The 12,200-nt window shown below is 40.0% G+C and overlaps 1 protein-coding gene across 2 annotated transcripts in view; it reads left to right on the top strand.

Annotated features, from left to right (window-relative positions):
• The window catches only part of LOC100259730 (myosin-6), a 113,534-nt gene that overhangs the window by 43,443 nt on the left and 57,891 nt on the right, over positions 1-12,200 (top strand). For both annotated transcript variants that reach the window (XM_010651896.3, XM_002285543.4), the window contains exons 8-13: positions 32-181; positions 277-413; positions 522-668; positions 777-878; positions 1,316-1,373; positions 1,488-1,589. In XM_010651896.3, the coding sequence (XP_010650198.2) occupies positions 32-181; positions 277-413; positions 522-668; positions 777-878; positions 1,316-1,373; positions 1,488-1,589 (696 nt within the window). The remainder of the gene's footprint in view (positions 1-31; positions 182-276; positions 414-521; positions 669-776; positions 879-1,315; positions 1,374-1,487; positions 1,590-12,200) is intronic.

A 12,200-nucleotide genomic window follows, 5' to 3' on the forward strand; every position in this document is an offset into this window, starting at 1 on the left:
TTTTAAGATATGTTTATATGCTCACTGTCAGGATGTTGAGAAGTACAAATTGGGAGATCCAAGAACATTTCACTATCTAAATCAGTCAAATTGTTATGAGTTAGATGGAGTGAATGATTCAAAAGAGTACCTTGCAACTAGGAGAGCCATGAATGTTGTTGGGATCAGTTCTGTTGAGCAGGTCTTCTTCTTTTTTTTTTTTCCTGCTATTATTTATCTCTGCTGACAATATTCTATTCTTTACTGCATGAACATCTCTACCAATTTCCTTTTCAGGATGCAATATTCCGAGTTGTGGCTGCAGTTCTCCATTTAGGCAACATTGAGTTTGCAAAGGGACAGGAAATAGATTCTTCTGAACCGAAGGATGATAAATCTCGGTTCCATCTTAGAATGGCAGCTGAGCTTTTTATGTTTGTGATCATTTTCTTCTATTTTTTTAGAATTCTCATTACTTGATGTGATGAATTTTGATGTTCTGAGAAGTAATGGGCAAATCAATATTTGCATGTCTTGCTTAGGTGTGATGAGAAGTCTCTTGAGGACTCCCTCTGCAAACGTGTGATTGTGACTCGTGATGAGACCATAACAAAATGGCTTGATCCGGACTCCGCAGCTGTCAGTAGAGATGCTCTGGCCAAAATTGTTTATTCCAGATTATTTGATTGGTTAGTTTCGAACTAAGAATTGTATTCTGGAACAGATTTTTCATTGACATTTCATTTCTGTATTTTGGATTTGATGTTCCTTAATGTCTATATCACTCGTTGGCCCAGGATTGTGGACAAGATCAATAATTCTATTGGGCAAGATCCTGATTCAAAAGTCTTAATTGGGGTTCTGGATATTTATGGATTTGAGAGTTTCAAGACAAACAGGTGCTTAGCTGGTATGCTTTGTTTTCTTTATTTACAGAGGTTATGCAGAAAACTGCATCAAACCCTGTGTTTTTTGTTATGAAACTGTTGAATAGGGGACCTGGAAATTTTTGGGGCCCTGATGTCACTTGTAAGATGATTTTGTGACTTGTCACATTCCTTCTTATCTTAAATGTTCCTCATTAAGTTTTGGGGGTGGTTAACACAAGGAAACATTCCCCACACTGGGGAAGTCTTTAATTTTACATAGGTTTTGTGGGATTTGTGTGCTAATGGCCACTTGCATAGGGGTTTAATTTCACATATTCAATCACATTCTTTTTGTATAGTTACAGATCAACTGTTCTGCTGCTGTGGATATTTTTGTTTGTCAACTCTTAAGTTTGTTACTAAGGACACTCATTTCTTTTCCTAAAAGATTGATTGGCTCTCTGCAGTTTTGAGCAATTTTGTATCAATTTGACAAATGAGAAACTGCAGCAACATTTCAATCAGGTGTGTTCATAAAATACCTGTTTCATGTTTTCTTTTTGATAGGATTATTTGCTTTGTGTTCTTTTGCGTTCCCTGGAACTCTAAATATACCCACTAATTTAATTTGTTTGACAGCATGTATTCAAGATGGAACAAGAAGAATATACAAAAGAAGAAATTGACTGGAGTTATATAGATTATGTTGATAATCAAGATATTCTTGATCTCATTGAGAAGGTTTGAATTTCTCCTACTGCTGCACATTTTGGGTTAGACATGTTGCATCAGTTGTGACTTTATATTGCTAGTCAATTTCAAGATTGGTTATGATTAAAAGCGGACTTTTTCTATCCTACTTAAAAGGGAACTCTTTCTAATTTTTTGTCCTTAAGTTCATTGTAGCTGGTATTTTTTAATACTTACAATTGGGAAAACCTCTAATCAAGAAGCAATCATGCAATATTGCTTAATGATGCCTACTAAAAGGAACTGGACTTGTTTTCCATCCTTTTCTGCTTTTTCTTCTTTCTTCTTTCTTTCGTTTTTCTTTTTGGTTTTTGTTTTGGAACTTCTTAGCTTTTACTTTTCGTTTTTCTTTTAATTTTTTTATTTGCTATTATCTTATATTGAGTGCCTGCTTTTGGGGGGGGGGGGGCATTTTGTTTGTTGAATCTAGAAGGCTAATAAAGTTGGCACTGCAAGATCTTTGACTTATGATTACCATCTTTTTGGTGGTCTTATGGAGGTGCTTATTCAATTGTAACCCTATAGGCATCCAAAGACAAATTGCAAATCAATTATGTCCTCAAATCAACTTAGAAAATCTGTTTAGACAAGGGTGGTTGGCATAAGAAAACATGGTACTCACATTTTCTTGAGGAGTAAATAATGTCTAAATGTTGTCTTTTATTTGCTTCTACTTGTTGCTTTTGTTTGTGTTTTTTTTTTGTTGTTTGTTCCTTCATTAAAAACAAACAATTCATTGAAATTGAATCATAAATACAAGGAACAATGAGCTACCTTTCAACTACGAGTGCAACTCGGGCGGGTTGGGTCGGTTTGACGGTCAACCTAAGCTTAACCCCTATATGAAACTTATTTGCCCAAGCCTAGCCTAGTCTAAGGTTCAACATAAGTTGTTCAACTCAAGCCCAACCTAAGTTTGTTTCTCTAAACTTGGTTTAAAATTAGGTTAGTCAGTAAATATATGTTCAAGTTGGTTGGATTAATAAATATTATATTAACTTAAGATCCATTTCACTAAACATTTTATTAATCAACCTACATGTAATAGATGAAAAATTATTAATAACATTTATTTAATTAGGAATCTTGATTGTGGATAAATTTAAAAGGAGAGAATGGATTTTGGTGAATGGACATTTTATGCATAAAGGCAAGGAAGAATCTGTTGAGCACATCCCCCTTCAAAGTTCCAAGGCAAGAATTCTATGGTAGTTGGTCTTCTACTTATTTGAAAATGTTGAGTGTTAAATTTATCAGTTAAAACAAACTTCAAAGTTGGGATGGTCTTTTTGTTGGAATCAATGTTTTTAGAATCGGACTGGTCATTGAACTGGAAAAGTTACCGGTTCATGGTTCACTGGTCGGACCGATTGTCGAACCGGTGACGTCATAAATATATATTTTATTATTTTGGGTGTCGCGGGCTGTGGCGTGTCGGTGGCGGGCGGAGCGGCAGGCCGACAGCTGATGCGCGGGGAGGAGGGAGGGTTTGGAGTTGCAGACTTGTAGTTATATACACTCCAAAACGGCGTCGTTTTGATGTTGTTTAAAAAAAAAAAAAATTCAATTGAATCGGCCAGTTTGTCCGGTTCACCGGTTGGACCACCGGTTCAAGCGGTCCGACCTTGGTTCAATCCAAATCCGGTCCAATTGACCGGACCAGACTGGAACCGTGACCGGCCAGTCTAGTCCGGTTTTTAAAACATTGGTTGGAATGAAGCAAAAGAAAGCGTGTAAGACTGATCGTTTGCATTTGTTTTGGACTATTTGGTAAGAGAGAAATAGGAGAGCTTTTGACAATGTAGAGCTATCAAATCAAGAGTTCAAATCCTTTTTAATAAGTTATGTTTTCGAATGGGTCAAAGAGGGTTAAGGATGTGCCCATCTCTATAGTAGATTTTGTCAATTGGGTAGGCTACAAGTAAGGGGTAGTAGTGTTTTTTGTTTTCTCTCTTTGAGTTCTTTGCCTTGTGGCATCTTTGCATGCGTCTTGTGTACTTTGTATGCCCTTTTTTTTGGCTTTTATTTATATACTCTGCCTTTCTTGCTTATCAAAAAGTTAAAAAAAAAAATTCTCTATTCTAGCATTCTAAAAATGACCTCAGTGAAATTCTCATTAGTCTTGAAGGGTTATAAGCTTTATTTTTAAAAGCTTGCTTGCAAATTTGCATGCTGATTATAACAAGGGGTGGTTTTCTTGGAGTTTATTGACTTTTCTATTGGCTGCAATGAAGCTGTAAGTATATAGATGATTTTCTGAGTGGTTAGATTTCTTGGGCCCCTCCCAGTAATGCAGTAGATAGGACAGTAATAGAGTTCAAGGGAAGATGATTCGAAATCAGTCGGTTGTAGTGGAGAGAAAGATTTTCCAGGTGAAGTCTGAAGATTACAATGGAGGAAAATGGCTTTCAATAACAGAGAGAAGCCGAGGTTTTGTGGTTTCTTTAGATTTTGGAGAGGAGGAGATGGGTTGGCTAGTGGAGCAGTTAGAGAAAGCTGTGGAGTTGGAGGAGTCGAGGGGTTACATTCAAAAAATGAGGGGCAAGACCAGGACTCATATGATGGAGATATGTTTTAATAGCAGAGGGTGTTATATGAAAATTACAGAATACAGTGCAAAGAGAAAACCTTTGGTCTTAGTTATTCCAAGAGGTGTTAATGGCTGTGGGTGGGAAAACCTCAGGAAGGTGATTGCTTCAGTCCAAGAGATCTCTGTTCAAGTTGGGAGAGAATCGCAGGAGACGCAAAACAAGCTTCAAGAGAGCAAAGGAATGTACAGAGGTGAGAGGACCTACGCTGAGGTGGTTGCAGAGAAAGGAACAAGGAATGGTGCAGGGATGCCAGTTGGAAAATGGGCAAGAGCGGTGGTTTGTGAAGGCAAAGGAGAAATACGAGATTGGTGTGAGGTTGGAAAAGCTATAGCGAGAAGGGTGGGGATGAAAGGAATGGTATTTGTAACACCCATTTCTGCTTACAAAGGGTGTTTTTTTGTGGAAAATGCAAGGAAAGCTCAGTGGTTTCAAGAAAGAGGTAGTTTCACAGTGAGAGGAGAGGTTTTTGCTCTGAGGAGATGGTCGCCAGAAGAGAACTCAGTGGTTAGGGGAAAATTTAGACGGGGGTGGCTGGAACTAAGAGGTCTCCCTTTCCACCTGTGGGATGAGGTGCAGTTGAGTCACGTTTTGCAGCAGTGGGGGAGGGTAACGAAGGTGGCAAGAAACTCCTTGAAGTTCGTTGATTTGTCGAAAGTAACATTGCGGGTGGAAATGCTTCCAAAGGTCGTGCTTCCAGCGCTATTAGAGGTAGAAGATGGAGATCGGACATACACGGTTGCAGTTACAGTCACCGGAGAAGATGACGGAGAAGACGACGGAGGAGACTCTATAAAGCCTGAGTCGAGTCGCAGCAAGGACGAGCTGAGGTCAGCCGGGGGTTGCGTCTTGCAGAAGCCACAGATGGTTGAGGGGCTACGAGCTATTGACAGGACCAGTGACTGCCAAAGATGGATGCCCCGTCATCGTCTCCATTTTAGCTCTTCAGATTCAAAATCGGCTAAGGGGGAGAAAGGAAAGGGAAGATGGGTGTTGGGCCCAATGGCGGGAAGCAATTTCGGGCCAACACCAGACGTCCTTGAAGCCCGTTCTAGTTGGGCCCAAGTTGGGGCGAAGGATTTTGGGCCAATAGCGGGTCCAGCCCATAAAGGATCTTCAAATGGTGGCCCAGCTGTTTCTTCGTCTTCAAAGCTCCAAAGACCAGGGCTCTCTGCAAAGAATAAAGCGTCGGAAGGTCTTTCTCAAGTGTCGTCAAAGACGAAGGGATCTCCAGTCTCCGTGAGGCGCAGAGCAAGAAGTGGGCCGTCGAGATTTGACGAGGCGTCTTCTTCCCCGAAGCGTAGCTTTGAAGGAGGTGGCTCACTGGAGACAAATCGAGACATTTCTCGGGGCAAATCTCACTCCAGAAAGAGCGATTTCTCCACTGGTTTGGAAACATCCAAAGTTTCCACCGGCGAGACAGAGGGAGAAGAGGGGATTTTGCAATGCAAATTGATCAATGAGGTGCGTAATCCTATCTCAGCTGTTTCTGAGCGAGATCTTCCTCTGTCTGGGGCTTTTGAGCCAAATCTTATTCCCGAAACCTCGGTTTCTTTGGTTCATCCTTTTTGTGTTCACTCTTCTTCTTCGTATCCGTTGGAGTCAAGCCACGCTTTTCAGCGTGGGTATGTTTCTATCTCTCCTGTGGTGTATGATAACCATCGTGGTGGTGCGTCCTGTTCGAACGGTGTGGTGGTACCCCTAGAAACCTCTAACCAAAAATCTAAAGACCGACCTTTCCTTAGGGAAACTCTTAGCAACCTTGAGGTGCGTGGTGTCTTAGGTGAGGCTTCGTTCCCAGTGCAAGAACCTTCCACTCTCCCACTGGAAGGTTTTCAGGTTGAGGGGCTTACGCCTCGGAAGATGGTCAAGGTTCAGTCGGTTCTGGAGAGTTTGAGGGTTAGAATTGTCAGGGATAATGGGAAAGGTGTGGAAGGAGAGAACAGGAATCCTCTCTCTGCGGACAAGGTTTATTCCAGAAGAAAGAAGAAAAAGGATTCTGGAACTCGAGGAGAGGATTAGTCCTGGGTGCGGGTTGTGTTGGGTTGTGATTGTTCTCATGAAGATTTTAAGCTGGAATACAAGAGGTTTAGGTTCTAGGAAGAAAAGGAGGACTGTGAGAAGGTTTTTAAGTACTCAAAACCCAGATGTGGTGATGCTTCAGGAAACAAAGCGTGAAATTTGGGATAGGAGGTTAGTGAGTAGTATTTGGAAAGGTAAAAGTCTGGATTGGGTTGCTCTTCCTGCTTGTGGGGCATCGGGGGGGATTGTGATCTTGTGGGATTCAGGTAAGTTCAATTGTTCAGAGAAGGTGTTAGGATCCTTCTCTGTTACTGTAAAATTGAACTCTGATGAGGAAGAGTCTTTTTGGTTAACCTCAGTGTATGGCCCGAATAAGGCAGTGTGGAGGGAGGACTTTTGGTTGGAGCTTCAAGATCTACATGGTCTGACTTTCCCAAGGTGGTGTGTAGGAGGGGATTTTAATGTGATCAGGAGGATATCTGAGAAGATGGGTGATTCTAGGCTAACAGTCAACATGAGGCGCTTTGACGAGTTTATAAGGGAAAGTGGTTTGTTGGACCCCCCTCTTAGGAATGCGGCTTTTACATGGTCAAACATGCAAGTCGATCCTATTTGCAAGAGGTTAGATAGGTTTTTGTTCTCTTCTGAGTGGGATTCTTTTTTCTCTCAAAATATTCAAGAGGCCCTTCCTAGATGTACCTCTGACCATAGCCCAATTTTCTTGGAAACTAATCCTTTTATGTGGGGGCCGACTCCTTTTAGGTTTGAGAATATGTGGTTGCTCCATCCTGAGTTTAAAGAGAAGTTTTGAGATTGGTGGCAAGAGTGTACGGTTGAAGGTTGGGAAGGTCACAAATTTATGAGGAAACTAAAGTTTATTAAATCAAAGTTGAAAGAGTGGAATACAAGGGTCTTTGGAGATTTAAGAGAGAGGAAAAAGCATATTCTTACGGACTTAGGCAGAATTGATAGAATTGAACAAGAAGGGAATTTAAATCTTGAGCTGGTTTCGGAAAGGATCTTAAGAAGGAAGGAGTTAGAGGATTTGTTATTGAAGGAAAAGGTACAATGGAGACAAAAATCTAGGGTTAAGTGGATTAAAGAAGGGGATTGCAACTCTAAGTTTTTTCACAGAGTGGCCACTGGAAGAAGAAGCAGGAAGTTTATAAAGTCTCTGATTTTTGAGAGGGGGGAGACTTTAAACAACATTGAGGTTATTTCTGAGGAGATTGTAAATTTCTTTGGGAATCTTTATTCCAAACCCTAAGGTGATTCTTGGAAGATTGAAGGGATTGATTGGGCCCCTATTTCTGAAGAGAGTGCAATTTGGTTGGATAGGCCGTTTTCGGAAGAGGAGGTTCGAATGGCAGTTTTCCAATTGAATAAGGAAAAGGCCCCTGGCCCTGATGGCTTTACCTTAGCAATTTATCAAGAGTGTTGGGATGTGATAAAAGAGGATCTCATGAGGGTGTTTTTTGAGTTCCACACTAAAGGGGTAATAAATCAAAGCACAAATGCGACTTTCATTGCTATGGTGCCTAAGAAAAGCCAAACTTTCAAAATTTCAGATTATAGACCTATTAGTTTGGTTACAAGTTTATATAAGATAATTGCTAAGGTCTTATCAGGGCGTTTATGCAAAGTTCTTCATGAAACAATCTTTGGCTCGCAAGGAGCCTTTGTGGAAGGGAGACAAATATTGGATGCTGTATTGATAGCCAATGAAGTGGTGGATGAGAAAAGAAGGTCAGGAGAGGAAGGGGTAGTTTTCAAAATTGATTTTGAGAAGGCCTATGATCATGTGGAGTGGGGCTTTTTAGATCATGTGCTTCAAAGGAAGGGGTTCAGCCAGAAATGGAGATCTTGGATGAGGGGTTGTTTATCTTCTTCTAGTTTTGCTATCCTAGTTAATGGGAATGCAAAGGGTTGGGTTAAGGCCTCTAGAGGATTGAGACAGGGAGATCCTCTTTCTCCTTTCCTTTTTACTCTAGTAGCAGATGTTCTAAGTAGGTTGATGATTAGAGCTGAGGAAACTGGGATAACTGAGGGTTTCCTTGTGGGGAGGGATAGGACTAGAGTGTCCTTGTTACAGTTTGCTGATGATACCATATTTTTCTCTAAAGCCTCTTTGGATCTTCTTCAAAACCTTAAGATCATCCTTTTGGTTTTTGGGCAAGTATCTGGTTTAAAAATCAACTTAGAAAAAAGCACCATTTCAGGTATTAACACTAGGCAGAAAATGTTGTCTAGTTTGGCTTTGGTTTTGGAGTGCAGAGTGTCAGAGTGGCCTTTGTCTTATTTAGGCCTTCCTTTAGGAGGGAACCCAAAGACAATAGGATTTTGGGATCCAGTGGTTGAGAGAATTTCGAGGAGGTTGGATGGGTGGAAAAAGGCCTATTTGTCTTTGGGAGGGAGGATTACTCTAATTCAGTCTTGTCTGTCTCACATCCCTAGGTACTTCCTTTCCCTCTTCAAAATCCCTGTATCTATAGCTTCAAAGATTGAGAAGATGCAAAGGGATTTTCTTTGGTCTGGGGCCGGGGAAGGGAAGAGAGATCACCTAATCAGATGGGAGGTTGTCAGTAGACCAAGGGAGATGGGAGGTTTGGGCTTTGGGAAGACTTCTATGAGAAATAGTGCCCTCTTAGGGAAATGGCTTTGGAGGTTTCCTAGAGAAAGGAGCGGTCTTTGGCATAAGGTTATTGCGAGTATATATGGGACACATCCTAATGGATGGGACGCCAACATGGTGGTTAGATGGTCTCACAGATGTCCTTGGAAGGCTATTGCTCAAGTTTTCCAAGAGTTCTCCCCTTTTGTTCGCCTAGTGGTGGGCAATGGGGAGAGAATTTGGTTTTGGGAAGATCTTTGGTGGGGAAACCAAACTTTGTGTGCTCAATTTGCTGAACTCTACAGAGTTATTTCTGTGAGAAACCTTACTGTCTCAAACGTCCTTGGCAATTCCTTTCCATTGTCTTGGAATTTTAAATTTCGCCGCAATCTAACGGATTCAGAAATTGATCTCCTTCAGAGATTAATGTCCTCTCTTCATTCTGTGCTTCTTTCCCCTTCCTCATCAGACTCAAGAGCGTGGTCTTTGTCTTCGTCAGGCTCGTTTTCAGTGAAATCTTTTTTCTATGCCTTGTCAAAAGATTCAAATCCTTTAATGTTCCTTCCGACCAAGTTTTTATGGAGCTCAAAAGTCCCTTCAAAGGTTAAGGCCCTCGCTTGGTTAGTAGCACATGGGAAGGTAAACACTAATGACAAGTTGCAATTGAGAAGACCCTACAAAGCCCTCTGTCCTCAATGGTGCATTCTTTGCAAAGGAAATGGTGAGTCGATTGACCACCTTTTTCTTCATTGTCCCGTCACCATTGGACTTTGGCACAGGTTGTTCAATTTAGTAGGTGTGATTTGGGTTCCTCCAAGGAGCATTGAGGATATGTTGGTTATTTCCTTTAAAGGTTTGGGGAACTCAGTAAGAGGCAAGATTCTTTGGCAAATTGCTTGCCTTACTTTGATTTGGATGGTGTGGCAAGAAAGGAATAATAGAATCTTTGAGGATAAAGGGAGAACGGAAGAGGTGGTTTGGGATTTGATTCGGTTTTACTCTTCTCTGTGGGCTTCTTGTACTGAAGCTTTTAGAGGAGTTCCTCTAAGCATTCTACAAATCAATTGGATTGGGGTTTGCGTTTCAAGAGTTTGAAGTTTGTTGGGTTTTATTTTGTTTTTAGTTTTCTATTGTTGGGTGTTTTCCTTGGTTCTTGTGTAGGAAGGACCTCTCATCCTTCCCTTGGTTTTTTTCTCTTTCTTTTGTCTCTTTTTTCTCTTCTGTATTTGTTCTTTTATTAATATAATCTTTTTCGTTTCTGATCAAAAAAAAAAAAAAAAGTTAAAAAAAAAAAACCATCATTTAATCAGAAATTGAAAGCCATTACATATTAACATGCCAATAGGTAAATTTATAATATATCTATTGCTTAGGCAATGAAATAACTGCAACCCTATGGTAGAATCAGTAAAATGAATCAAAAGCTCTAAAAAAACCATCATTTAATCAGAAATCAGGAACCATTACATATAAACATGCCAATATGTAAATTTATAATATATCTATTGCTTAGGCAATGCAATAACTGCAAACCTATGGTAAAATCAGTAAAATGAATCAAAAGCTCTAAAAATAAAGATAAAATAAAACAAAAGATGATCACATATGATTATAAAACATTTTTCAAGCAATTTCCAAGTAAACAATCAAATTAAAAGTTGGAGTTATAGTTCTTACATATTTCAAGAAGAAATTTCAGATCGTAATTATTTATTCAAGCACAACCCATCACAATTTAAAAAAGGGTGATTTCTCTAATATGTCCTAGAAGTAACTTAGAAGTTCAGAACCATTTTTTTTTTTTTTTTACATAATAACAAAAATACATCAGAAAAATAAAATTAAGAAAGACAAATTAATTGTTCATGATATTGCTTTCGATTGTGTGGCAAGAGAGAAATGCTTGGATATTTGAGGAAAAGCAGAGGTTGGTAGAGATGTTGTGGGATCTACTTCACTTCTATTCCACCTTTTAGGCCTCTTGTACCAATGCATTTAAAGGCACTCCACATACTATTATTCAACTTAATTGACTTTCTGTTTGTAATTCAAAAGGGTATAGTGAGAGGAGCTTTATTCGGGATTGATGTATATCCTTAAGTGGACTAAACTTTTTATATAGGTTTCCTTGTATAGTGGGGGAGTTTAGTCATTCTTTGATCAACTTCTTATATTTTGTGGGGAAGACCCCTTATCCTTCTCATTTTCTTTTTATCTATAATTAATACATTTTGTCTCACCCATATGCCATGTTACTTTCTCTCCTTGTTTAAGATTCCCGCCTCAGTGGTAGCAAAAATTGAGAGATTGATTTTTTATGGTCAGGAGTAGGGGAAGGCAAAAGAGATCATCTGGTTAGTTGGGACGTAGTATGTAAGCCGAAGACGAAAGGGGGATTGGGATTTGGAAAGATTTCTGTAAGGAATGTTGCTCTCTTAGGGAAGTGGTTGTGGAGATATCCTAGGGAGGGTTCAGCTCTGTGGCATCAGGTTATTTTAAGCATTTATGGATCACACTCCAATGGTTGGGATGCCAACAATGTAGTCAGATGGTCACATCGTTGTCCTTGGAAGGCCATTGCACAAGTCTCCCAAGAGTTTTCCAAGTTTACTTGGTTTATGGTAGGAGACAGGGATAGAATTCGGTTCTGGGAAGACTTGTGGTGGGGGGACCAACCTTTGGGGGTCCAATATCCAAGACTACTTAGTGTAGTCACGGATAAAAATACTCATATTTCTTCAATTCTTGGATCTACTCACCCATTCTCTTGGAACTTTAACTTTCGTCGAAATCTTTTCGATTATGAGATAGAAGATTTAGAAGGCCTCATGCGGTCTCTTGATCGTCTACATATATCACCTGCGGTTCCAGATATGAGATCCTGGTCTTTATCTCCTTTTGGACTTTTCACAGTCAAATCTTTCTTTCTTGCCTTATCTCAATTTTCTGATTCGCCTCCAGTTTTCCCTACTAAGTTCGTCTGGAATTCTCAAGTCCCCTTCAAAGTCAAGTCCTTTGTCTGGTTGGTGGCTCACAAGAAGGTTAATACTAATGACTTACTACAGTTGAGAAGACCCTACAAAGCACTTAGTCATGACATTTGTAAGTTGTGCATGAAGTATGGAGAAACAGTAGATCACCTTTTTCTCCATTGCTCTTTGATGATGGGGTTGTAGTACAAATTATTTCAATTAGCAAAGACGGATTGGGTCCCCCCAAGGAGCATCTCTAACATGTTATCTACTAATTTTAATGGTTTTGGATCTTCTAAGAGAGGGATTGTTTTATGGTAAGACGCGTACATCGCTTTAATGTGGGTGGTGTGGCGGGAAAGAAATGCAAGGATTTTTGAGGATAAAGCAAGGAATTCAGAGAATCTTT

Source organism: Vitis vinifera, chromosome 5 (genome assembly GCF_030704535.1).
Source record: "Vitis vinifera cultivar Pinot Noir 40024 chromosome 5, ASM3070453v1".
Lineage (NCBI taxonomy): Eukaryota > Viridiplantae > Streptophyta > Magnoliopsida > Vitales > Vitaceae > Vitis > Vitis vinifera.